This window comes from Eschrichtius robustus, chromosome 17 (genome assembly GCF_028021215.1).
Source record: "Eschrichtius robustus isolate mEscRob2 chromosome 17, mEscRob2.pri, whole genome shotgun sequence".
NCBI lineage: Eukaryota > Metazoa > Chordata > Mammalia > Artiodactyla > Eschrichtiidae > Eschrichtius > Eschrichtius robustus.
In genome coordinates this window covers 8,631,225-8,658,614 of record NC_090840.1, presented here as the reverse complement: position 1 = coordinate 8,658,614, position 27,390 = coordinate 8,631,225, and the positions used below count along the sequence as shown (strand labels likewise).

General features: G+C 39.3%; 1 protein-coding gene across 1 annotated transcript in view; it reads right to left on the bottom strand.

Annotated features, from left to right (window-relative positions):
* Positions 1–27,390, bottom strand: part of CLVS1 (clavesin 1) — a 144,174-nt gene that overhangs the window by 69,272 nt on the left and 47,512 nt on the right. Inside the window, exon 2 of the mRNA XM_068525745.1 lies at positions 19,963–20,137. Within this exon, the coding sequence (XP_068381846.1) occupies positions 19,963–20,137 (175 nt within the window). The remainder of the gene's footprint in view (positions 1–19,962; positions 20,138–27,390) is intronic.

The window sequence follows — 27,390 nt, the reverse complement described above, 5'->3', positions numbered from 1 at the left end:
GAATATTATTCAGCAATAAAAAGGAATGAAGTGCTGATAGATACTACAGCATGGATAAGTCTTGAAAACATTATGCTAAGTGAAAGAAGCCAGTCACAAAGGATCACATATTGTATGATTCCATTCATATAAAGCATCCAGAATTGGCAGATCTATCTAGACAGAATGTAGATTAGTAGTTACCTACAGCTCTGGAACGAGTGGAGGAAGTGATTAATGAGGAGTGACTGGTAATGGGTATGGGATTCTGGGGGAGGGGGTGATAAAAATGTTCTAAAATTAGATTGTGGTGATGATTACACAACTCTGTGAATATACTAAAACCCACTAAATGTACCCTTTAAATGAGTGAATTATATGGTATGTGAGTTATATCTCAGTAAAAGGTGAAAAGGAAAAACACCAAAATGTGAATTGTGGTTCTCTCTGGACTGAGGAATTATGGCTGATTTTTATTTTCTTCTTCATATTTTTGAAATTCTCCAATAAGCTCAAGTAAATTTTTATTTTTTCAACTTATCATGAAAAATATTTATTTAAATTAAGACAAAAGGAAATGGTGTATATTACAAGACAGATGTGACTTTTAGGACGACAATATGGAACCTTTAGAAGAATCAAAGCAAGCCTAGAACAAAGCAGGAGGAACAATTTAAAAATCTGTCTGTCTTTTGGGAGAGAACTGATGAGGTTCCAAATTGAAGTGGCAGCTCTGGAGATGGAAAGAAGATGGAAATGTGAAAAATATTGAGATAAAATCATTTGGAATTGGAATTGGGAATCAGTTATATATATATATATACACACACACACATATATATACACATATACTATATCTATATATATATCAACTATATATAGATATATGAATAGATAGATAGATATACATTAACTCAAAATGATATATGTACCCCCATGTTCATTACAGTACTATTTACAATAGCCAAGGTACGGAAATAACCCAAGTGTCCATCAGCGAATAAATGTATAAAGAAATTGTGGTGCATATATATATATATACATATATATACACACACACACACACACCACAATGGAATATTATTCAGCCATAAAAAGAGGGAAATCTTTTCATTTGCAGCAACATAGATAAACCTCAAGGGCGTTATGCTAAGTGAAACAAGTCAGACAGAAAAAGGCGAATCCTGTATCTGTATGTTCTCTCTTATATGTGGAATCTAAAAAACAAAAGCAAAAAAGAAGGTATGCTATAGTAGTGATTCTCAAAAAGGAGCATATCAGCAATATCAGCATTATCTGTGAACTTGGTAGAAATGCAGATTCTCAGATCTTACTACCCCAGGCCTATGGAAATCAGAAACTCTGTAGAGAGGTTCAGTATTTTTTTTAAACTTTCCTGTAGATTCTGAAGCATGCTAAATATTGAGACCTACTGATCAATACCATTCCCAGGTTCTCTTTTAGATCTAAAATTCAGTGGTCTAGAAGAAACTATGTTTTTAGGGGAAGAAACGTTCATCAGGAATTAGAAAATCTGGAGAAAATCTTCACAGAGGAAGTAAGGTTTGATCTAGCGACGTGATATCATACTTATCATGAAAGATGGAGAGGATTGTTAAGAGGTAAAAGGGTAGGGGGATTGGCAGCATTACAAGCTGAGGTACCAGTGGGAATGGGAATGGAGAGAGGGGAATTTTATGATTCATCTGTGATCAGGGAGCAAATTAGGCAAGTGGTGCAGGAAAGGGGGGGGGTAGTTTTGGGCAGCACTGGTAAATAAACTTGGATGAGTAGAGTAGAGCCGCTTATGGTTGCTCTTAAATATTGAATATTGGTTTATGCTCATAGTTGGTTATTTTCTCTATGTGTCTATTATACCTTGAACTATTATATGTAGCTAACTTTCTTATGGAAGTATGGAAGGTGTTGTAATTAAGACATCCAATTTTTTGCAAATATAAAGAAATGTGAGTATCTATAGGAAAAAGAAAACACAAGAATAATCAAGAAATAGAACTTCGTACCAAAGTACTCAACAATGCCGTGCTCTGACCAGAGAAAAATATTTCAGAATGTTCTCAGGCTTTATGTCTGTCGCAACTTCTGAGTCAGGTCTTCTCTTCTCTAGATCTCTTTCAAAACTGAGTTGCCCCTTCCAAAGTCTGAAAATCCACTTTAACGTTACCCTGTCCTCTTGTTTTTCTAAGAATATCTTAATTAAAACCTCATTCAGTTAATGGAACAAGTTATTCGTAATTTCTTCCAAATCCTTAATGAGTCTTTGGATTAAGGCATCAGGGATTACTCCTCTCAATTAATGACATTTCAGTTGAGCTGGAATTAGCTTAATCATTTAATTTTTTTCACATTATTAATACTCTCCATCAAACATCTTGAAATTCCTAAACTCCACTCTAATATTATTGAAGCAGGAGAAACCATGTTTATGACTGTATTTTTAGAGTTCCTTAGCGGTGAAAGATACTTTTCAAAGCCTTCAGTCCAGCTTTTGTGCTCAACAACAATTGCCCTGTGCCTGGCCAACACACCTCATTTTTCCTTTTCTCCCATGTGGAATGGAAGAAACACCAAGCTAATCTTTGTCCCGTCCTGGGGGCATGACCAGCTGGTCCCTCTACCTATGCCTGCTTGGAATTCTGACGCATGAAAAGTTGAATAAATAGTTGTTGAATTGAAGTGAATCTCCTCTTCCAGCCTTTGCCAATTCATGTTACCCATACTTATCAAAAACTAGCTCAAATTTTTAACAGAAAGTATTAAATGAATAACTGGCTCTGCCATCACTCTCCTTAATATTTCCTCATCACTGATTTATCCATCTGCTAAAATGCATTTCAGGAGGCATTATTCAATAACTGGGATTAAGACTAATCAAAATACCTAGAAAAAAATTAAGTTAAATCCCTTCCTCCACACCTTTTCAAATGTAAATTCTGATAGATAAAAATGTTAAATTAAAGAAAAAATCTAAGTCTAGAAGGAAATACGAATTTTATATAACATTTGGGAAAGAAAAGACTTTCTAAGCCCTAGCAAAGGCCACTTAACAGACTTGATCATATAAACGTCTTAAACTGCTTTAAACAAGAAGAGCAAAAATAAACATTAGTCATTGTAGATGCAAATTATGGAAAAATGTTTGTGATGTGAGAAAATGTTAATTTCCTTAGGTAATAAAAATCTCTTACAAAATTAGAAATAAAACAAAATTTAAAAACCTCAACTGAAAAATGGTTGAAGTACATTAACAAGTGATACACAAAAAAGATAATAAAAAATGTCTAATAAACATATGGGAAAATGTTCCACCTCAGTAGAAGTCAAAGTAATCAAAGCAGATTAAAACAAAAAGGGGCCGTGTGGTGGAGGCATAGTGGGGAGGTTACAGATAGACCAAGACTTATTTTTAATACCCAGTGCTGATTTTGGTTCAGAAGCAGACCCTTTCATACAATGCTGATGAATATTAAAAAAAAAAAAAAACCTTCTGTAGAGCATCTTCAAGATTCATTTCACCTCTAGAAATTAATCCTAAGGCAGTAGTTCATGTGGCCAAAAATTTAGTAAAAGGACATTCATGTCAGGAATTTACATAATACTGAAAAAATTGAGAACAATCTAAACATTCAGCAATTGGGAATTGGTTAATACATTATCATATAACTAAACAATGGAATACTATGCAGTCATTATAAATGATGGTTGAGGTAAAATAAAGAGCTAGAATACTGTTCACTGTGTACTATAAAGTGAAAAGACCAGATGCTCAGGTTTAAAAGGTTTATTTCTGTATAGGGTTGTGTGTAATTTGCGTTTTCTTATTTTTATTTACCAGTATCACCAATATTTTTTAAAGATTTTTTTATACTGAACATGTATAATGAACCCCCAAGAGTGGGGTTTGGGAGTGGAAGTTGAGTTTAGGGAATGTTACAGATTTCAACAGCTGGAGGTGCTGAGGACATTTATTGTTCTTCCATTTCAGGGAATCTATTAGACAGACTTTTAAAGAGCTCCAGCCATGGGAATTCCCTGCCGGTCCAGTGGTTAAGACTCGGCGCTTCCACTGCAGGGGGCGTGGGTTCGATCCCCGGTCAGGGAACTAAGATCCCATGTGCCACATGATGTGGCCAAAAAAAATAGAAAATAAAGAGCTCTGTCTTGGCAATGTGGAAACTATTTTCACTATATAATAAAACTTCTCTAAAGTCCAAATAATAATTTCTGGGATTCCTATGTTATACAAGTGACTAAGGATTTGTCTCTTAAACTGTAAAATTTTCTATATCACATTATTACTGTTTCAGATGAAAATCTCTCTACTGTTTACACATTTCCATGGTGTCTTCAGTAATGCTTATTGAATGTGACTAAGGCTCTTTTTGATAGCTCAGGATCACGGCTGTGTACGTCATATCTGCTCCATGGTATACAGTGGTCTCAGGTACATTAAGCTGTATGCGAAACAACCTCAATCATGGTGCTCTCTAGTTTCAATAGTAAAATTTTTATCTTATTTGTGTTTCTTCCCTGGCTGACAACTGTTATTTCTTGATACAGTCTATATGGCAATGTGAATTACCCCTCAACCAAATTCTTTCACAGACTTCTAATATGTGGTAAGTTTGGAAACTGCATGGCCAAATTAAGAAAATAAATGGGCTCTAAGGGAAAGTTAGAGAGATTCTCTTAATGTAGCTATTTTGTAACACTTATTTGATGCTGCATATTCTGTATTCTATGAGATACAATTGTCATATAGTTAAATTCCACAAGGACAATGTGCTACTGCATTTCTTAGCTTCGGTATTTTCCAAGAATAATCTTATTTATTAAATTCCAAACATAGACATTAATAGTTTAGATCTTAGATGAAAAAAGTACAAGCAGATAGTACACCAAGTGTTGTGATGCCACAAAAGAATGATTGACTCGGGAACACCTGGACACAGCGGGTAGGTCACTTCTTTTTTCTGTAAATCAAACTGTACTCTAGCAAAACTAATCTACCGTGTGGGAAGTCAGGATAGTAGCTACCTTTGGGAGTCAGCTACTGGGAGGGGGAAGGAGTGGCCTCTGGGTAACTGGCAGTATTCTTTTTCTTAATCTGCGTTTGGTTACTTAAATGTTTTCATTTTCTGAAAACTCACTTGGCTGCACACTTACAGCTTGGGTAGTTCTCTGGATGTATATTAACATATCAATAAAAAGTTTATTGGGACTTCCCTGGTGGCACAGTGGTTAAGAATCCAGCTGCCAATGCAGGGGACATGGGTTCGATCCCCGGTCCAGGAAGATCCCACATGCCTAGGAGCAACTAAGCCCGTGCGCCACAACTACTGAGCCTGCGCTCTAGAGCCCGTGCACCACAACTACTGAGCCTGCGCTCTAGAGCCCACGAGCCACAACTGCTGAGCCTGTGCTCTAGAGCCCACGAGCCACAACTGCTGAGCCTGTGCGCCACAGCTACTGAAGTCCACATGCCTAGAGCCCGTGCTCTGCAACAAGAGAAGCCACCGCAATGAGAAGCCCACGCACTGCAACGAAGAGTAGCCCCTGCTCGCCGCAACTAGAGAAAGCCCGCGTGTAGCAATGAAGACCCAACACAGCCAAAAATAAATAAATTAAATAAATAAATTATCACCTTATCTTTGATAAAGGAGGCAAGCATATACAGTGGAGAAAAGACAGCCTCTTCAAAAAGTGGTGCTGGGAAAACTGGACAGGTACATGTAAAAGTATGAAATTAGAACACTCCCTGACACCATACACAAAAATAAGCTCAAAATGGATTAAAGACCTAAATGTAAGGCCAGACACTATCAAACTCTTAGAAGAAAACATAGGCAGAACACTCTATGACATAAATCACAGCAAGATCCTTTTTGACCCACCTCCTAGAGAAATGGAAATAAAAACAAACATAAACAAATGGGACCTAATGAAACTTAAAAGCTTTTGCACAGCAAAGGAAACCATAAACAAGATGAAAAGACAACCCTCAGAATGGGAGAAAATATTTGCAAACAAAGCAACTGACAAAGGATTAATCTCCAAAATATACAAACAGCTCATGCAGCTCAATATCAAAAAAGCAAACAACCCAATCCAAAAATGGGCAGAAGACCTAAATAGACATTTCTCCAAAGAAGATATACAGATCACCAACAAACACATGAAAGGATGCTCAACATCACTAATCATTAGAGAAATGCAAATCAAAACTACAATGAGGTATCACCTCACACCGGTCAGAATGGCCATCATCAAAAAATCTACAAGCAATAAATGCTGGAGAGGGTGTGGAGAAAAGGGAACCCCCTTGCACTGTTGGTGGGAATGTAAATTGATACAGCCACTATGGAGAACAGTATGGAGGTTCCTTAAAAAACTAAAAATAGAACTACCATACGACCCAGCAATCCCACTACTGGGGATATACCCTGAGAAAACCATAATTCAAAAAGAGTCATGTACCAAAATGTTCATTGCAGCTCTGTTTACAATAGCCAGATCATGGAAGCAACCTAAGTGTCCATCATCGGATGAATGGATAAAGAAGATGTGGCACATATATACAATGGAATATTACTCAGCCATAAAAAGAAACGAAATTGAGTTATTTGTAGTCAGGTGGATGGAGTTAGAGTCTGTCATACAGAGTGAAGTAAGTCAAAAAGAGAAAAACAAATACAGTATGCTAACACATATATATGGAATCTAAGGGGAAAAAAAAAAAGGTCATGAAGAACCTAGTGGCAAGATGGGAATAAAGACACAGACCTACTAGAGAAAGGACTTGAGGATATGGGGAGAGGGAAGGGTAAGATGTGACAAAGTGAGAGAGTGGCCTGGACATATATACACTACCAAACGTAAAATAGATAGCTAGTGGGAAGCAACCGCATAGCACAGGGAGATCAGCTCTGTGCTTTGTGACCACCTAGAGGGGTGGGATAGGGAGGGTGGGAGGTAGGGAGATGCAAGAGGGAGGAGATGTGGGAACATATGTATATGTATAACTGATTCACTTTGTTATAAAGCAGAAACTAACACACCATTGTAAAGCAATTATACTCCAGTAAAGATGTTAAAAAAAAGTTTATTCTAAGTATAAAAACAAAATACTACACTTTGAAAAATTATCTTTGGGCTAAAAAGAGTTAACAATTCTTATTGGTTTCTTAGCAACAAATGCTTTCCTTTGGTGTAAGTGGAGACTACACTATCACCTATTTATTCTCACAAGGTCTACCTTCTCTCTTGGTGGGACACAACAAAAGTCTGGGGTCTTTAGTTGGTCTCCAAGGTAACTAAAATCTTATTCAGAATTGATGCTTCACCGATTGTTCCAATCAGTCTTTCCCGCGTTTTTATTTTGAAGTGATGATGTTTTACTCTCCTGCTCTGCTTATTACCAAGTGCTGTTGGGAGGATCAAATAAGGCACTGTGTGAAAGTGCTTTAAGTGCCAGACTAACAATAGGTACCATCATCACTACCATCATCACTGACCGCCATCATCATCATCATCACCAGGTTTGATTATTTTTAACCTAGAGTAGAAACTATGAGCTTCTTTGAGATGTTTGTCTCACCCTATGGTTATTCTCCTTATTTCTTGTACCATGAACACTAGACTGTCCCCCAAACAGTTTAGCTAGAATATCCAGGTCAGGGAATGTGGCAGGCTTGACATTCACTATCCACAGTGAAAGGAACCATCACCAATCAGTGCCAGCATTCTTTTTCGCCTGAGCTGCATTCGAATTGTTTAGATTTGGTGTGGGAGGGCAAGCCTATTTTCCATCCCTGACATAAGCACTAAGGCTATATCCATGAAGGTAAAGTTATAGATTTGTAGCACTGGGTGGTTAAAAGGGTTGTAAGAGTTATCTAGTCCAGTGTTGTCAAGAGTTGTCCCTGGACCAGCACATCACATCACCTGGCGACTTTTTGGAAATGCTAATTCTCACTCACCTACCCAAACACGCCCTCACCCCATCCCGACCTACTGAATCAGACACTCCAGGGTTGGGACCCTGTAATCAGAACTTTAACAAACGCTCCAGTGATTTTGGTGCGTGATGAAGTTTGAGAACCACTGCTCTAGTCCAATCCCCATTGGGTTTTGCTGATGAATAATCTTAGGTCTATAGGTGTTATGCCATTTTCCCAAGGTTATCCATGGAATTACAGTTGCCAAACAGAAATAAAACTCGACTTCCTAATTCCTAGTTGCTACATTGGATAGCAAGTAGAGGATTGCAAGAGAACTTTCCTCTGATTTCTACCTTATGTTTCTAAGTGAAATTTTTTGTCATTTCCCACCATTTTTGGGGGGGCACCCCTCCAACATTCTTAGTCTGTGTGGTTTGGGTTTAGCATCTTGGGTGGGCTCATAATCTGATCTATCTAGAGCACCCTCAATCCCCTCGCTCCTGTCAAGAATATGAAAAAAACCTGTCTGAAAATGAAGTCAGTACAGACATCTCATCTTTGGCGTGCTGAAGAATATCAACCTGGAACTAAACAATTCACAGAGGTCAATTCTTTGTCAGGACCGATCTTCCACAGCTGTGTGAAGGCCCTTAATATATTCCTCTGCTGAAAAATCTTGTCCAGTGGAAAAGTAAGGTGGCATACTCCTTCCAGTACCATCTTCCTGCTCCCTCTCCTCAATCCACCCCCCCCCCCCCGGGTCTGTGGGACATTCTTCTTGATAGAGTTATCTCCGTTTCTCCACCGCCCTCCTCAAACCAGAGCTTTCTAGATGCCATTCCCACGGCTACACTGAAGTAGTTTCCCTCCTTGAAGGCCCATCCTTTTAGTTTCTTGATGAATGAGCTCCTCCTTCTTCTCAACCTGCCCTTTCTCTTTTGCGGGCTCCTCCTCATCTAACTTGTTCATTTTTGTTGCTCTTCGCTTGGGTTCTTTTTCTCAGTCACTGGCTTCACTCCATAGTTTTTCTCCAAATGATCTTTCCTTTCCTATGATTTCAAATACCACCAACTCTATAGATCCAGCCCAGACCTCTCCCCTCAGCTTATACTTAATGCAAACAGTTAAATACCCCATGGCATCTTAAGCTCAACATGTCCAACACTCATTCTCTCCCCACACCTGCCCACTCCCGTCTGCACCGTCTCATGGGTCGGCACCACCTCCACCCTTCACCGGAGCTGCACACCCGGCTTCATCCTCGACTCCTCCTCTAACACTGTCCATTCTCGAACATCCAACCACCAAGCACTGCTTTGCTTTACTTCCTATGTAGTTATTGAATCCTTTTATCACTCCTAATTTCGCCTTTGGTTATTTCTTACTTGAATGATTGCAGTTGTCTTCTATTCGGTTCCCCTGCCTTTGAATCTTCCCTGCTCATACCTACCGAATTGATCCCGGATGAAATATCAATCTGTGGTGTCATCCTGCTTCAGTATGTTCAGTGGCCCCCAACGTCTGCAGAAAGAGACCAAGCTCCTTAGCATGCCACAGGGGCATACAAGCTCCTTGCCTGGCCCTTGTGCACGCCAGGATTATGAAATTAATTCTGCTTCTCTCTCTTAGTGAGTGATGTCTTGCCTCTGTATTTTTGCCCATAATATCTCCTCTACCTGAAATTTCTCCCACCCTGCCTTCATTTAGCTATTCCACAGTCATCTGCTAAGAATCAGCTGAGATGTGGCCTCACCCAGGAGGCCATTCCTAACTCCTCCTGCCTGGATTGGGATTGTATTAACCTGGTACCTATGACCCTTCCTGCACATGCAACACTGTTTTCATCATTTGTTTATAGATCTGCCTCTACTCTGAATGATGACTTGTTGAGAGCAGGGACTGCCTCTGTTTACTTTTGTGGCTGATTCAAAGTCAAGTCTTAGTAACTGTTTCTTGAATGGATGAATCCGAGCATTGGCTAGGTCTATAATGCATGAGAGTCCAGAAAAACCAGTTATCAAAAATATGCCAGAGATAGACCTATATAATTGGAACTGTTTTAAATGGGCCATCCTGTCTGCCGTCTGGATCACCAGAGTGTCATTACCTCTAATTGTCTTCCTGAGTTTAATTGATACTTAACAAGGTAGAGCATTAAAAGGGATATTTTATTCCTCTAATATTTCTATAATAACATATTGCACTACTGCAAACTCAGAATTACAGCTTTGTGGCCTGAGAAAGTAGTTTGTTTAGAGAGAAAGTGTTCTTCAGGCACCCTTCAGGAGTGTTCAGAATGAATTAAGAACCTTCTTGGCAAAATATATACAAATATCCTTTTCCTTCAATCTGTTTGTATCTAATATTCTTTAATATAAGAAAACTGTAAGCATCAAAGACTGTAAATGTTACTGCTTAAAAGAGTCCTCCAGGATGAAAGAGGTGAATTTTGACCCCATTAATCACTCAGCTACAAAGGCTTTGGGAGTGGACTCTTTGGTGATAATTAAAAGGATCACAACACATAAACAGAAAAAACCCCTCCAGTGCCACAGTCTGAACAAGTGACACCAAGCTGGACCCAAGTCATTAACTGAGGTGAGAAGGTAGCTCCCTTGTTTGGGGCCGGTGAACAGGCTGGGGAGGTCAAACTTTAGAGCTGAGGCAATGGAGAGCAATTTCATTTAAATTCGTGAATTAGAGCCACAGGAGCCCACAGATAAGGGCTGGCCTCTTCATTCTTTCAATACCATTCTACCTTTCAGTGAGCACTGACTATGGCCTGGGCGCTTTTCATGCACTATTTAATTTCTACCATAAACCTACGAGGGAGTACTGTTTTGAGACCACATTTTTACAGGCAACAAAACCAGAACTGAACGGGTTAAATGACTTGACTGAGGTCTTAAAGTGGCAGAGCCAGGACTGAAGCCCACGTAGTTGGACTCTGCTCGCACCTACAGCAAGGCGGCAGCAGCATCACCTGGGAACGTCTTGGAAGGGCAAACTCACGGGCTCTTCTCCAGATCTACAGAATCAGAAACTGGGGGTGGGGTCCCGCCGTGTGTGTTGTAGCAAGTCCTCCGGGGAGTCTGTGTACTCACAGCTGCGATCCATCGCGTTATACCGCAATGCCATCTATTAGAGCAGTGCTTCTCCAACTTTAATGTGAGTACAGATCACCTGGAGAACTTGAAATGCAGATTGATTCAGTAGGTTTGGGGTAGGGCCTGAGAGTCTGCATTTCTACCCAGCTCCCGGTGATGTTGACATTGCTGGTTTGTGGACTACACTGCATAATAAAACCCTAGAATGTAGCTTCAGGAAGCCAGGTTGCTTTGTTCTCTGCTGTCGTCTGGTTTAGAAGAATACCAGACTCACCTTTTCTTTTGAATGAATACACCACAAGTCAGTATGTCTGCCTGTCTGAGTCATATAGACTGTTGATTTGGTGTGAATCTACTACTAACTCGAAATGCATCTGCCCAACCAGCCTTTACAAATTTCTCATCACACCAGTCATTCATTTACCCTCAGGAACTGTCATGTTTCCCGGTGACTTGACGGACGTTTTACTGTTCCAGTCTTTCAAGTGAATAGAGCACTTTGGATTCCCCAAGGGCAAGTGAACATATTGTATGTTTTGGAAAAGAGATGGAAAATCAGAATGTGGGAAGGAGTAGGATGTGGAAAGGAGGCTAGAGAGAACGGATGAAGGTTGGAAACAGTTTAATGAAAAGGGACGCCCAGGAGATGGATGATTCCCAGCTGCCTGAGCCTCTGAGCCTTGCCCGCGATCCCCTCCCACCTTTGGGTTAAGAGTTGGAAAAGCAATGAACCTCCTTTCACACTAGACTGGCTCAAAGCTGTTGGGAGAGTTTAAATCAAAGTTGATATAGGTATTATAAAACCATTTTTAACAAAAATGACAACAAGAGTCACACAGTAAACCTTAAACTGGAACGAAGAGTTAATGAACTGATAAAGTGTCTGATTGGCCAGAAGAAAATGACATAAGCACAGAAATGAGAAAAAAGCAAAAAGAGTGCTTCCTAGATCTCCTCTGGTGAGTGAAAAGTAAGCTTCTCTAAACCCTTAACAAACATCTGGGTCCTTAGGGAATCAAATATTTTGTAAATAGCCTATGGGACAAAAGGCTATAGCTCTTCCTAAGTGAAACACTTCGGCGCAGTAAATTCTTTAAGTATCTGGGTTGGCTGAACATTGATAAATGCTGTGTGCTGATCGTAATGGTTGGGTGGCAGTGATTTACAAGAAGTAATTCCAAAAATTGATTTTGGAAACAGTGCAAAACTCAAGAACAGGACTTCAGCATGCTGCTTATTCTGCCAGAATTCCCCAGAAGAATTGAGAATAATGCTTTGCTATATTAAAATGGTGGCATAAATATTACTTTGTTTGATTAAAATTTAAACAAGTTGTAATGAACAGATATAACGGCTCTTTTAGACATTATTGACCACATTTAAGAAATGAAACAGCAGAGTGAGAGAAAGTGACTTCTAGGCATTCTCAAAATTAGTATTTTTAACTAAAGTTTTTTGAACTACTATTCGCAGAATATTTATGTATCTGGGACAACTTAATATTCTAAACAATGACATACCCCATTGTTCTAAAGGAGGAATATATACTATATACACTATTAGAATTTCATGACTGGCTGATGCAAGGTAACTTTTGATGTAAAAAAATCTGATGACCCCTTAAAGAGCTGTCTTGTACATGATTATTATTATTATAACTCATTAATTCAGCCTGTGAAATACATAACCAAAGTTCTATGGACATGCCATTTTTTTGATGACTGTTGTCAGAGGCAGTATAATTGCCCTTTTCTTCACTAAGGCTTTATTTTTTAGAGCAGTTTTAGGTTCACAGCAAAATTGAAGGGAAGGGACAGGGATTTCCCATATATCCCCTGCTCCCACACACGTATAATACTCCCTCATTATCAACAGTCCCCACCTGAGGTGTACCTTTGTTACAACTGATGAACCTACATTGACACATCATAATCACCCAAAGTCCATAGTTTACATTATGGTTCACTCTTGGTGTTGTACACTCTATGAGTTTGGACAAATGTATAACAACAAGTTTCAATCATGATAGTATCATCCTTTGTGCTGCACCTGTTCATCCTTCCCTGCCCACAACCTCTGGTCATCATTCATTGTCTTTTGCAGAGCAAAAGTCTTTAATCTTAATGAAGTTCAGCTTATCAATTATTTCTTTCCTGGATTGTGCCTCTGGTGTTGTATCTAAAAAGTCATCACCATAACCAAGGTCACATAGACTTTCGCCTACATCTCCTGTGTCTGTGTCTAGATTTGTTTTTTTGCATGTGGATGTCTGGTTATTGTAGCACCATTAGTTAAAAAGACTATCTTTGCTTCACTGTAGTGCTTTTGCTCCTTTGTCAAAGATTAGTTGGATATATATAATTGTCTTTTACTTTATTTTTAAAAGATTTTTATTGAAGTATAGTTGACTTACAGTATTATATTAGTTTTAGGTGTATAACATAGTGATTAGATATTTTTATGAATTATACACCGTGTGAAGTTATTGTAAAATATCAACGATATTACCTTGCTGTATATAATATCCCTGCATCTTATTTTTTTATAACAGGTAGGTTGTATGTCTTAATCCCCTTCACCTATTTTACCCCTCCCTGACCCTCTTCCCTCAGGTAACCACTGGTTTGTTCTCTATATCTGTAAGTCTGTTTCTGTTTTATGTTTGTTCATTTGCTTCGTTTTTCAGATTGCACATATAAGTGAAAACATACAGTCTTTCTCCGTCTTCTTTATTTCCCTAAGCATAATACCTTCCAGGTCCATCTGTGTTGTCGAAAATGGCAAGATTTCATTCTTTTTTATGGCTGAGCAATATTCGATTGTGTATATTTACCATATCTTCTTTATCCATTCATCTGTTGACGGGCAGTTAGGTTGCTTCCATATCATGGCTCTTGTAAATAATGCTGTTATGAACATTAAGGTACATGTGTCTTTTCAAATTAGTGTTTTTGTTTTCTTCAGATAAATACCCAGGAATGGAATTGCTGGATCATGTGGTAGTTCTATTTTGAATTTTTTGAAGAACCTCCATACTGTTTTCTGTAGTACCAGTTTACATTCCCACAAGCAGTGTACTTTTCTCCACATCCTTGCTAACACTTGTTATTTCTTCTCTTTTCAATGATAACCATTCTGACAGTGTCAAGTGATACCTCCTTGTGGTTTTGACTTGCATTTCCTTGATGATGGACAATGTGGAGCATCTTTTCATGTGCCTGTTGGCCATCTCTGTGTCTTCTTTGGAAAAGTACCTATTTAGGTCCTCTACCAATTTTTTAATTGGATTTTTTTTATGTTGAGTTATATGCATTCTTTATCTATTTTGGATATTAACCCCTTATTGGACATAGCATTTGCAAATATTTTCTCCCATTCAGTAAGTTGCTTTTTTGTTTTATTAATGGTTTCCTTTGCTGTGCAAAAGCTTTTAGTTTGATATGCTCTCATATGTTTATTTATGCATTTGTTGCTCATGTCTGAAGAGACAAATCCATAAAAATATTGCAAAGATCAGTGTCAAAGAGCATAATGCCTATGTTTTCTTCTAGGATTTTTATAGGTTTTAGTCTTACATTTAAGTCTTTAATCCATTCTGAGTTTATTTTTGTATACGGTGTGAGAAAATGTTCTAGTGTTACTCTTTTACATATAGCTGTCCAATTTTCTCAACCTCACTTATTGAAGAAACCATCTTTTCCCATTGTATATTCTTGTCTCCCTTGTCATAGATCAATTGACCATATGTGCATGGATTTATTTCTGGGCTCTTTATTTTGTTCATTTGATCTCTGTGTCTGTTTTCATGGCAGTACCATACTCTTTTTTTTTTTTTTTTTTTTAGAAGCCTTTGAAAGGTTTTTTGTTTTGTTTTGGTTTTTTAATTTATTTATTTATTTATTTTTGGCTGTGTTGGGTCTTCGCTTCTGTGCGAGGGCTTTCTCTAGTTGCGGCAAGCGGGGGCCACTCTTCATCGCGGTGCGCGGGCCTCTCACTATCGCGGCCTCTCTTGTTGCGGAGCACAGGCTCCAGACGCGCAGGCTCAGTAATTGTGGCTCACAGGCCCAGTTGCTCCGCGGCATGTGGGATCCTCCCAGACCAGGACTCAAACCCGTGTCCCCTGCACTGGCAGGCGGACTCTCAACCACTGCGCCACCAGGGAAGCCCCTACCATACTCTTTTGATTACTGTAGCTTTGTAGTATAGTTTGAACTCAGGGAGCATGATACTTCCAGCTTTGTTCTTTCGCATGATTGCTTTGGCTATTCAGAACCTTTTGTGATTCCATACAAATTTTAGGATCATTTTTTGTTCTGTGAAAAACGCCATAAATATTTTGATTAGGATTGCATTGAATCTGCACATTGCTTTGGGTAGTATGAATATTTTAACAATATTAATTCTTCCAATCCATGAGCCTGGAATATCTTTCCTTTTATTCACATCTTCTTCAATTTCTTTCCTTAATGTTTTATAGTTTTCAGTATACAGGTCTTTCACCTCCTTGGTTAAATTTATTTCTAGATATTTTATTCTTTAAAAATTTGATTGTAAATGGGATTGTATTCTTGCTTTCTCTTTCTAATAGCTCATTATTAGTGTATAGATATGCAACAGACTTCTGTATATTAATTTTGTATCCTGTAAATTTACAGAGCTTATTTATTTGTTCTAATAGTTTTTTGGTGGAGTCTTTTGGGTTTTCTATATATAGTATCATGTGATCTGCAAATAGTGACAGTTTTACTTCCTTCCAATTTGGATGCCTTTTTTTGCTTTTCCTTGTCTAATTGCTCTGGCTAGGGCTTCCAAAACTTATGTTGCTTTGGTAGAATTCCCCTGTGAAGCTGTCTGGTCCTGGACTTTTGCTTGTTGGGAGTATTTTGATCACTGATTCAATTTCATTACTAGTAATCAGTCTGTTCAGTTTTCCATTTCTTCCTGATTCAGTCTTGAAAGGTTGTATCATTCTAGGAATTTAATCATTTCTTCTCAATTGTCCAATTTGTTGGTGTATAACTGTTCATAGAGTTCTCTTATGATTGTATTTCTGTAATATCTGTTGTAATTTCTCCTCTTTCATTTCTAATTTTACTTATTTGGTCCCTCTCTCTGTTTTTCTTTATGAGTCTGGTTAAGGGTTTATCAATTTTCTTTATCTTTTAAAAAAGACAGCCTTTAGTTTCATTGGTTTTTAAAATTCTTTTTGGTCTCTTTTTCATTTATTTCTGCTCTAATCTTTATTATTTCCTTCCTTCTACTAACTTATAATTGCCTTTTAAAGCATTAAAATACAAGTGGTAGACCCAAACAGAAGACTGTCACCAAGTTGCTAGCCCAGTGCCCATCACCTCTATATTACATGGTATCACCTCCACTTGGGGATAATCGGGACTGTATATAACCAAGAAAAAAAGCAGTTAAACATCCAGATTCAAAATAAAGGAAGCTTCTCGACATTACATTACAGGGTATTCCAAATGTCTTTTGCTTATTGTGGTAGATATTCTGATATGCTGCCAGGCCCCCTTTAGGACTGAGTATTTATTTCCCAGGTGCTTGAGGTGCTACCAGGAGAAAATTCTCAGATAATAGTGCCCTCTGGAGCCCCAGGCTGAAGAGAGCTGCTTTGCCCAAACTCACAACCACTTCTCAGGATAGCCTGCACTCAGTTACTGAACAATATGGGAATATAAAGGTCCAGTCCCTTGGCTCCAGTCAGGGACAACTCTGAAGGGTCATCTCAGTTTCAGAACACCTGAAGCTTTCATTGGAAATGATTGAATCCCAGCTTAACTTCTCCTGCCGCCAACCATTCTTCGTAGCTTCCCTTCTGCGGGTGCTGACCCCAAGAGCATTCCCTAATGAATCTCCTGCATGTTAATCTCTGTGTCAGAATCTGCTCCTCAGAGAACCCAACCTGGAACAATTAGTAATTGAGGGTCTCACTGAACAACTTTCTTTATGGAGAACTAAGAACAGCGGTAATAGAGCTAAAACTCAGGGTTTTGAAACTAGGTTGTGATGCAGGCGAAGGACTGAACAAAAATGATTCTAAATTCTCACAACCTGAACACCCCACCCCCTTCTCCTGCAGGAGGTATTGTACTATCTGTGTGTGTTGAGGGGGTTGCCGTATTTCAGGGCCCCAGATCCTCTAGGAGTTGATCAGCAGGTAATCCTAGATAACGCCTATGAACAGCTGAAACCCCAAACCAGATGGCCTAGCACAAAAGTAGTCTGATTAGTACCCCCGTGCCAGGTTACTTTCTCACATCTACCCCACAAAAGGCAGGACAGCAGAGAAAGCAAGTTCCCTTCACTGGACATAGGGTCTCCCTCCCCTGCAATCTCCTGCGTGTCTACAGGACACTCGAACCTCCTTGGGCCTCTCTGATGGTGCAGAGGAAAAAAGAACAGCAGTGACTTCTCAACTCTCACTGACCCTTTCCTTTTCTCCAGTAAAGTCCATGGCCTTTACCCATGTCAGTGGTGTTATGAAATTTATCTTGAACTTTCATGGCTGACAAGTGGAGACCTGTATGGGATCTTCCTTGTACCACAGTGTGACCACAAAGACATGAATTCTGCTAGTATCAGTTAGGACTTTTTTGAAATGCCAGAGCGGTTAATGGTTACACTGTGGATGGAAGCAATCCTTGCAGTGATAAAAGGTCCCTGGGAGAGCTGGTAGAGAGGTGACCATGGTGTCTGAATTCCCGCAAAGCCTGAGAGAGGATAGCCTGGAGCGAGAAGTTGCCAGTGGCTGGCCAGAGCTGACCACCCACCGTAGGGCAAGAACCAAACCAACAAGCTCGTTAGGACAGGGAGCCCATATCCCAGACAGAGGAGCTGCATCCAAGCTCAGCTTCTTCTAGGATCACTGGCTTCCTTCTCCTGGCAGGAGGGTCTGCACCTTTTTAAGAGTTCTTAGGTCTTCAGGGTCTGGGCAGGCAGAATTCACAGAAAAAGCTGCATCCCAATCCAGACAGCCTGATAGGCCTGATGCTTTCCCACAGTCAAAGGAGTTTACCTTGTTTAGCAACAGAGAGGTCCAGGCCATTGCTCTGTGAGATGATGGGATGAAGTACTTTTTCTCCACTCTGACCCTGACCCCATGCATCTCCCCTTCACCCAGTAGAGGCTGTTCTTTAACCAGAGCTATAGGATGTTGTGGAGTTCAACCCGGACCCTGGTACATGAAGAGAGAAGGCCCAGATAGGACTGGCTTTGCCCCACAAAAAGTCATCTAGTATTTCTTGTAAAAATATATTACAAACTTATGTACAGCTTTATGTTTTAAAACACATTCACATGCATTAACTCAGTAAGACCCACATTAGCCTAGAGAAGTTGGCAGGGGACATGTTATATAATCCACACATTTCCAGAAATAAAAATTGGAACACAGGGTTGGAAAAAGTACATTTTTCTTCCTGATTTATGAAAAATCTTATAAATACATAGAATTTGAATCACAGCTACTTACACATGTAATGAATTATCTCTTTTTAGAAAGATAAAATTACATGAAGCTTGTACTACACCACAGAAAATCCTGGAGATATGGCCAGCATAATTATAGGGAATGAAATAAACCTTGCAGCTTACTTTAAATCTCCCTTTGATAAAAGCTTTAAGGAGAGAAAGATCAGATGTTCAGAGGCTTAGATGAGAGGACGCTGGAGAAAAAGAGAGCTAAGAGAAAGTGATCGACAGTAAAGGACAAACAAGTCTATGATTGAGATATTTTTAAGGCAAGGCAGGATATTCTGTAGTCTAGAAATGCAAAAGCAAATTTTAAAATGTGCCCCCGATACACTGTGTGATGTAGCTCCCCAGGATAATGTGGCATTCTTGGAACAGTGTGTACTTGTTCCTCTTCTGAAATAGGAAACCCTTTCAACAAAATAAGTTCCATTCAATAAACATGAGTTTATCAGAGGCCCTGTAAGTGCTGTATATTTGCTGGGAGCCACACATGAATCAGCCACAGTTTAAGAAACAGGCCCATCAATTACTCATCACACTGGAGTATGATGGGTGATTGAAATGGGTTTCCCAGTCTTGTACTTTGAAGAGCTTGAGTACTGGCTGCTTGATCTGAGCATTAACAAATAGTTTGTGATCTATGTAGCTGCATGTAACTGCCGTCTGTTGGGTGTCAATCTTCCTGCAAAATGAAGAATGGACTTGAGTTTTATCTATGCTGATTCTGAATCTTCCTGAACTATGCCTTTTCTTTTGTACAATGATAATGCATCACCAGGAAGCTAAGCAGCATTGCTTAGCTCTGAGTTTGCTACTTTTCATGGAATCACCGGTCCTTAAAAGTAGAAGGGACCCCAGGTACTGACTACCCTAACCTCTACACAGCACAAAAACCCCTTCCCCAAAGTCCTGACAACTGGTCATACAAACAGGAAGTAGAGTTCCATATGCTTCCTTTGCCCTGAAATGATTTACGTTAGTACAAACACCTCAGCACGTTGCCTTCAGAGGAGCGAGGACCCACCGGGTATATTTTCTTGTGCAAAGATGCTTCCAGAAACCCTGGAAAGCTTCCGTGCCACTGCAATATAAGGGCACACTCATAAAGTAGATGTTTTCTAGTTTTAATTTGTGTGAGCTCTCACATTGGATTTGGCTAAACATCTCCAAGCTTTATTCATAATCGCAACGGTAGGTAATTTGTGCCCGTGGTGACAGTAGTTGAGAGTTGTTAATGAAAATGGAGGCTAATTTTTTTTAAAAAATCATCTCAACTCAGGCTGGGGTAAAAATACGGAGTATTCACAGGTGGATTCTATCGAAATTTTCTTTTTCCATTCTCAAAGACAAACATTACTTGGGTTGCAATAAGAAAAGAGCACACAGTCGCATACTATCTCGTATGGTACATTCATTGAACATACCTGCAACCCTTCAATGGCCAGTTTGAGGATTGATGGTGTCAGTTTGGAGGCTTGTTTGAAGGAAAAATTACTCCAGTCTATAATTAAAATGAAACCATTTATCTGAAGCTCCGGATCTTCAATAAGGACTTCCAATGACAGCAGGATGGCCCGGAGGATGTCTGTGAAGGAGTTCCTGCAGCCAAAGCAGAAAGGAGAGGCTGTGCATGAATATTAGCAGGCGATAGGACTTTGTGTGTGAAGCACTGGCCGCCTCACTCCTCTGCTCCGTGAGCCCAGCCTGCAGGGTAACACCAGTGTCCTGTACCCAAAGTGATGGAAAATACATTTGCTAAACTTCACAGGAACAATGCTTTGAGAATCACAGGATGGAACCTCCCTTTGATCTGACTGTACCAGAACCCCAGACTTTACAAGGTGTCTCTCTTTTGTGTTTCCTTGGGTCTCTAGTCTCTGCTTCCACCACAGACCTGATTGCATTTCATTGAAATGCATCCCTTACTTGTCTCTCCCTCCTGGACCATAATCATAGTTGTGGCCCCAGTATCTAGCTACTTAATGAATATTGCTGAAAAAATGAGGTAAGACCTTCATCAGAGGCACTTGTTTTGATTAAACCTCTTATTCCTTTTGTATGGTTAAAATCTTGCTCAAAGTGTAAAAACAACTGTGCAATTGATGCTATTTTTTAGCCTCAATTCATGAACAGAGAAAAATAAAGCAAGAAGAATAGCTTATTTTCATTGAAGGTTTGCAGAGTGTGATTCAGGAAGGGAATCGCTTGGAGTACAACAGTAACTATGACAACAGGTAGACCTGAATACAAACTAGAGTGACAGTTCTCTAGTGTTGTATGTGTTCTTCCACATCATATATTCCCAGTCACCAGTTGATTTTTGTTTTAAATAATTTTCAGACACGAAGAAATGATGGCATATTTTGCTAATTCTCCCAGCAAATTATTTGAGCTAAAAATTTAAGATCTTAAAGGATCTCTAAATTCTGTGGATGTCAAGTGATGGCAAAATCTGTTACTTCCTTCAGGCTATCATTACTATCAGAAGCTGTATCATCTTGTGAAACCAGATGAAATGATCAGATTCCTGAGCATTTCAGTCTGATTCAAATTATAACCAAATCTAATGATTCTAGATTGGAAATCAGAAAATATGTGATTAAATATGGGATTAACAGATACAAATTACTATACATAAAATAGATTCACATCAAGGATTTACTGTATAGCACAAAGAATTATACTCAATATCTTGTAATAACCTATAATGGAATGTAATCTGCAAAAAAACCTAAAACTGTATCATATGCTGTACTAACGAAACTAACACAATATTGTAAATCATCTATACTTCAATAAAACAAAAACAAAACAAACAAAAAACCAGTAAGAAGTTACTGAATGGCTGTTATAAGCTCAGAGCTCTGTTTAATACTTGAAGTTATGGAATAGTATGTCATATTTCTACTTTCAAAGAGCCCTTAATTTAGTTGGGGTGGGGTAGGAGATTAGCAAAATGAGTTGAAAGGGATCGATAAAATTTGAGTAATCAGGAAGAGCTTACAGAGGAATGAAAGCTTGGGCTAAGCCTTGAAGGGTAAATAGGATTTTGGATAAGTGGGAAAAAGAGTAAGACATTTCAGGAAAGAGGAGTGACACGTGAAAAATACAGATATTAGCCCATTCTGTTTCTGTACAGTTCTTCTTACTAAAAATGTCTTCCTTATATCAAGCAAAACTTTTCCTCCCCCAAACCCACCCACTGAGTATAGTTCTGCTACAAAGAAGAGAACCTCAGGTCTTCCTATACCACACACTAAATTATCTAAACATGGTGGACATGACGCCCTATATAATCTCTAGATAAAAATATATATATATATTAGTAACTTTAACCATTTCTCATAGAATGTGGTTTTTAATAATGTTCTCATCATTTTCTTTTACATATATTCTCTTCTAAATTTTAGAGATGTCAAATTCCTATTAATGTAGGGTAACTTTTCACTAGGGCTTTGAGTTTTGTTTTTGCATTCATAGCAAATATGATCTAAAGACCCAAGTCTTTTTTAGAGATACAGCTTTGTATTGGGAAGAAACATTGATTTAAGTGGAGCGTGAGACCGAAGATTGTGAGCTTAGGCAATTCCAAAGGAAAATATGGAAATGCCCAATGGTAAACTACAAATGACCATTAGGGAATTAGAGCGTCTGATCCTGGATAAGCTTTCTTAGGAAGAATACACACATGGAGAGAATCAGGAAACTTAGAAAAGCTAAGCCTTATGTAAAGCTTACATACAGTTCTGAGGTTGAAGGAAGAAAGGTTAAGGAAATAAGAAGTGAGAGAATCATGATAGTAATGTGTTTTTTAAAAGGGGGGATAGTGTTTCAAGAAGGATATGATAGATTGCATTACTGACCCCAATTCTTCACTTATCTGAGCATCCACACAGTAGCTATGTGTTGACCTCATTGATGAGAGTGTATGTCTTGCCCTTTGGCCATGTGACTTGCTTTAACTGATGGTATGTGACTGAAATGACAGTGTACCAATTCGGGGCCTAGCTCTTAGAGACCTCAGATGTTACTTGTTCTCTTGCTTTCTGCCGTTGCCATGGAAAAGAATATGCCACAGCTAGACTGCTAGACTGAAGAGAAGGATGACTCCCCAGCCAGCCAGCTAGCAGATCTTTGAAAGAAGCAGAGCCACCCAGCTGACCCCAGCCTAGATAAACTCTAGCTGCCCCACAGATGTGTGAGCAACAGTAAATGATTGCTTTTTTAAGCCATTGAGTTTGGGGATGGTTTGTTATAAATTAATAGCTACCCAATACCAGAAGGTAGTTAACCAAGTCAAATGCAACAGAAAGATGAAGGAGAATAAGGGAGAAGAAAGGGCTATTGTATTTGACAGCAAGTAGATCTTTGGAGAATTTTGAGATAGCCCTTTTCGTTGAATAGTGAAGACAGACATTGATTATGAAGATCTTTAGCAAATCACTTAATTGCTACCGCATTTTACTCCTCTGTAAATGAGAGATAGCACCTCTTCCATCACATATCCACTTGTATTCACTCCCAAGAAAGAAACATTGACTCTTGGAAACCTGAAAACTATTTTATGCATTTTCAAGACCAGAACCTTACTGATGGGTAGGCACTTGCAATGAATGAAGTATTATACTTACGGGGTGATCCCAGGAGAAAAGTAAAATAATTTTGGAATTCACTATAGTTTCCAAATGTTTGAATACTTCACTTTTCTAGAAGAACTAGAAAGTTGGGCAGCAAAAAGTTGAGTGGAATGGGTCTCAAGTCATGAGGCTTACCCCTGTTGAGGGGTGTGACCACCCCCTATACCTTAGCTGATCATTAGCTTGAATTCCTTACTTCCTGGCTTCCTGGAAGCCTCTTAGTTAATTCTGAAATCACAGTGCATATTTCTATGCTAATTCTTCTGCATATAACAGCAAGAAGTCTGTTAATATTAGTAGTTAAAGCTCTTTTGACCAGTTCTTGAAACCTCTTCACTTTACAATCAATATCATTGTGTTTACGACTGTTGCTTGGAGATTTTTAGGGTCCTCCTTAAACCACAAACTAGTTGTGCAGATGGTTTGCCAATATCTATTTGCAGCAGGTGCAGAAACATTCTTTATATGAGTATGCTTCTTTATCTCTTCATCCCATTTGGAGTTTCTTTCAAAGTTAATTACTAAAATAACCACAGCATGACTTTCACAGTTCCTACTTTGCCCCTTTTCTGATAACGTTGCCTAAGCCAACGTGGAGAGGAATATGTGCTCCTTCTGCAACTCTTCTGATGCATTTTGGCCTCTAGACATGGCAAGAACCCTCTTAGTAAAGTGGCAAAAGAGTCTATACTCAAGGGCTTGACATCCTGGCTCTGCCACTCAACAATCATGCAACTCTGTATAGAAGACTGAAGTCCAACGTGGGGTGATTTCCTGTTTCTCCATGTAGAGGGCTGTTGCAGGGTTATGCAAAATTACATGTGCGAAGGAGCTTTGTGAATTGGAAAGTTCCTCCCAATAGGATAGGAGGCAGTATTTGTACTTGCGTGGAATATAGAGATACCCCTCTTGGTTACACTGCTTTCATGGTGGTGATGGCAGCAGGACAATAGGAAATGTGCAAAACTCCACTGTGTTCTGTCCAGATGAACCTATTTTCTCCTCTTCTAGGGCTGAGGGTCTTTGGTAAGTGGTTTGGAATGGGAATTCGGGTGATATATTTTCCTAAATGGGTTCTAATAATTTGTATGTGAATCAGGTTTCAGCTGGATGGTCTCTGTGTGTCATTATGCATCTAGGCAAACAAATCTATTTCTCAATGAGGTAATCAAGGAAAAGTAAAAAAAATAATTGTGTTCAGATAATATTAGGTCAAGGAAGATGCTAACAAAAATATTTAGCTTTGCTGTGGCAGAATTAATATTTGCAAGACCTTAATCTTAAATGTATTACCCTGAATGTTAGCTGGAAAGTCAATTAGTTAATTACTTTTCTTAGCAGGGGTGGTCTCCCAGAGAACAGAAGCCTGGGATTGAACTCTGCCCCATATGGTTTGATGAAGCTCGTATGATTAAGAAGAGTAAGAAAGAAAAGGAAGGAGAAAGCAGGGAAGAAAGGAAGGAGGAAGAGAAAAAGAGAAGAAAGAAAGAGAGAGAGAGGAAGGAAGGAAAGAAAGAAAAGAAAGAAAGAAAGAAAGGAAAGAAAAAGGAAAAGAAAGAGAAGGAAAGGAAGGAAGGAGGAAAGAAAGAAAGGAAGAAAAAAGGGGAAAGGGAGGGAGGAGGAAGGGAGGGAGGGAGCCCCAACTCACCTCCAACTCAAGCATTTGCTTATGGAGGGCAGAACATAAAGGGTAATGTTCTTGTCTAAGAACAGGGCCCTGCTTTTGAACTAGTAGAGAGAAAATAGTGATGTAAATGGTGAAGACAGTGTTCTCTCACTCAAGTAAAGTATGCAGATAAGAGACTGTTTCTTTAGACCAATGCTGACAGGCCTATCCATCTCAGGATATAGACACAAGAATGCAAAGTATTCATATCCACCATTAAAAATGAAACTGAAACTAAAGTTTTCAAATTCCAGTTTGCCAGGGTTTTTCCTTGTTTGTGTTTCTCTGGTGAGCAAGTGTGTAAATCATCTGTGTGTGTGTGTGTGTGTGTATGTACACAAACAATGAATTCATCCTTTAGGGTTGCCTCCATTCAGGCTTTTTTATTTTAAGTGGGAAGATGGTTTGAGTAAATAAAACCAATATTTTATTACATTTGGTCCAAGTACTTCTAAATTCTCCCAAGAATTGAAGAGAATGAAATTAACATCAAATGCTTCTATCTGCTCACTTAAACAGTTAATGAAATTTATCATCACTCAATGTTTTATTTTAAAAGTTTTGAAGTACCTAGAACTGGATGAGGAATCAGGAAGGCATTTATTCAAAGATATGACAAAATTTTACTTTGTGGAAGACACATAAGATAAAAGGATATTTTTTACTTTTCTGCTAGTAGATGGAAACCAGTAGAAGACATTACAAAATACATACATGGAAGGCAGTGAAGCATAGTCATTGAAAGCATAGGGTTTGGAGTTAGCAGACGCTGATTCAAATCTCAGCTGTCCTGTGTAAACTTAGCAAGTGAGTTTTATCTCTCTGTGGTTTAGTTTCCTCATCTGTAGAAAGAGGATCATAGCACCTACCTCCCTGGTAATGATAACATGAGCTAATGTACACAAAGTCATAGAGCAACTGACTTGTTCTATCCATAGAATGAGTTGGTGGTCATGTTGGTTTTCATTATTACGTAAGTGAACATGATATCAGGTGGAAAGTAATAGGAATTGCAGAGTGTTTGGGAGTTATAAGGCAAGATCACCCATGGCTGGGAGGTTTCAGAACATCTTCAGTTGGGCTGTGAAGAATGGGAAGCTTTGGATGCTGGACGTAGAAGGAAAAGGGCGGAAGGAGCCACATAAACAGTAAGTTCTGAGAGTGTAGAGACTATTGTATCGGGAGCAATGGCAAGTTTGCCAGTGCCATTGGGGCAAGTGTAAAGGAATGTAGAAATAAGGTTAGAATTGTGATCCGTCTTCATCCTGCTTGCTGGGAGAACTACTGGCTGTTTATGCAGAGTAAGGGAGCAACAGCAATTATGCTTTAGGAATATTTGAACTGGTAACAGGGATTATGTGGATTGGAGTTAGGAGACTGGAGACACAGAGTCCAATTAAGAGGAGGCCATTGCAATATAGTAAGTGAGAGCTGAATGGAAACGATAGAGAGATGAGAAGAACTATGAGGGCCAGTACCCAGGACTTAGTTACAGATTAGATGTGGATGTAAAGAGAGGAAGGTCAGAGGTACTATTAAGGACAAAAGGAACTCTGCTGGGTAGGAAGTGAGTTAGAGGTGCTAGAGTTGTATCTAGTTCTTACACGGTAAGAATCAGCACCCAGGACAGCAACGCACAATATTAATATTAGTTATTAATATGACTTGACATCGGGGCTGTCAGGGGGGTGCCTAGAAGTGCATGGTTGTGTGGGGTCTGCATTCCTGCCACTCAAGTGATGAAATACCACCCTAAGTAGAAGCCATGTCTGCAGAAGAGAATATTTCCTGTTCTCTTTGCAAGAAGGGACCGCTTGCCTCTCTAACCTAGACTGTGAGCTCCATCAGGGCTGGAAGTGTGTAGTATTTGTCCTTGAATCCCTGTAAATCACCAGTACCTATACATAGTAGATGCTGAATAAATGATTCTTAGTAAAAGAATGAAGGCAAACATGTTAAACCAACCTGTTGGAAGCTTTGAAACACTGAAAATAGACAAAACCCACTCTGGGAGCACCAGTGGGTAAATTTTCGTCCTCTTTAATGCCTCTTTTGCTCACTGATAGGAGCAGTGATGGCAGATGTATGTCCTTAAGCCCTTTTTCCATCATGGCTCATATTTAATATGCTACTAAGTACCATGTATACAAGAATTGGAAAGAAAACCAGGCTTTAAGATTAATTTGGGGGACTTCCCTGGTGGCGCAGTGGTTAAGAATCCGCCTGCCAATGCAGGGGACACGGGTTCTATCCCTGGTCCGGAACATCCCACATGCCGAGGAGCAACTAAGCCCGTGCACCACAACTACTGAGCCTGCACTCTAGAGCCCGCGAGCTACAACTACTGAGCCCGTGAGCCACGACTACTGAGCCCGCGTGCCTAGAGCCCGTGCTCCACAAGGGAAGCCACCGCAATGAGAAGCCCGCGTGCCGCAACAAAGAGTAGCTGCCACTCACCACAACTAGAGAAAGCCCACGCTCAGCAATGAAGGCCCAACACAGCCAAAAATAAATACATAAAATAAATAAATTTATTTTTAAGAAAGGAT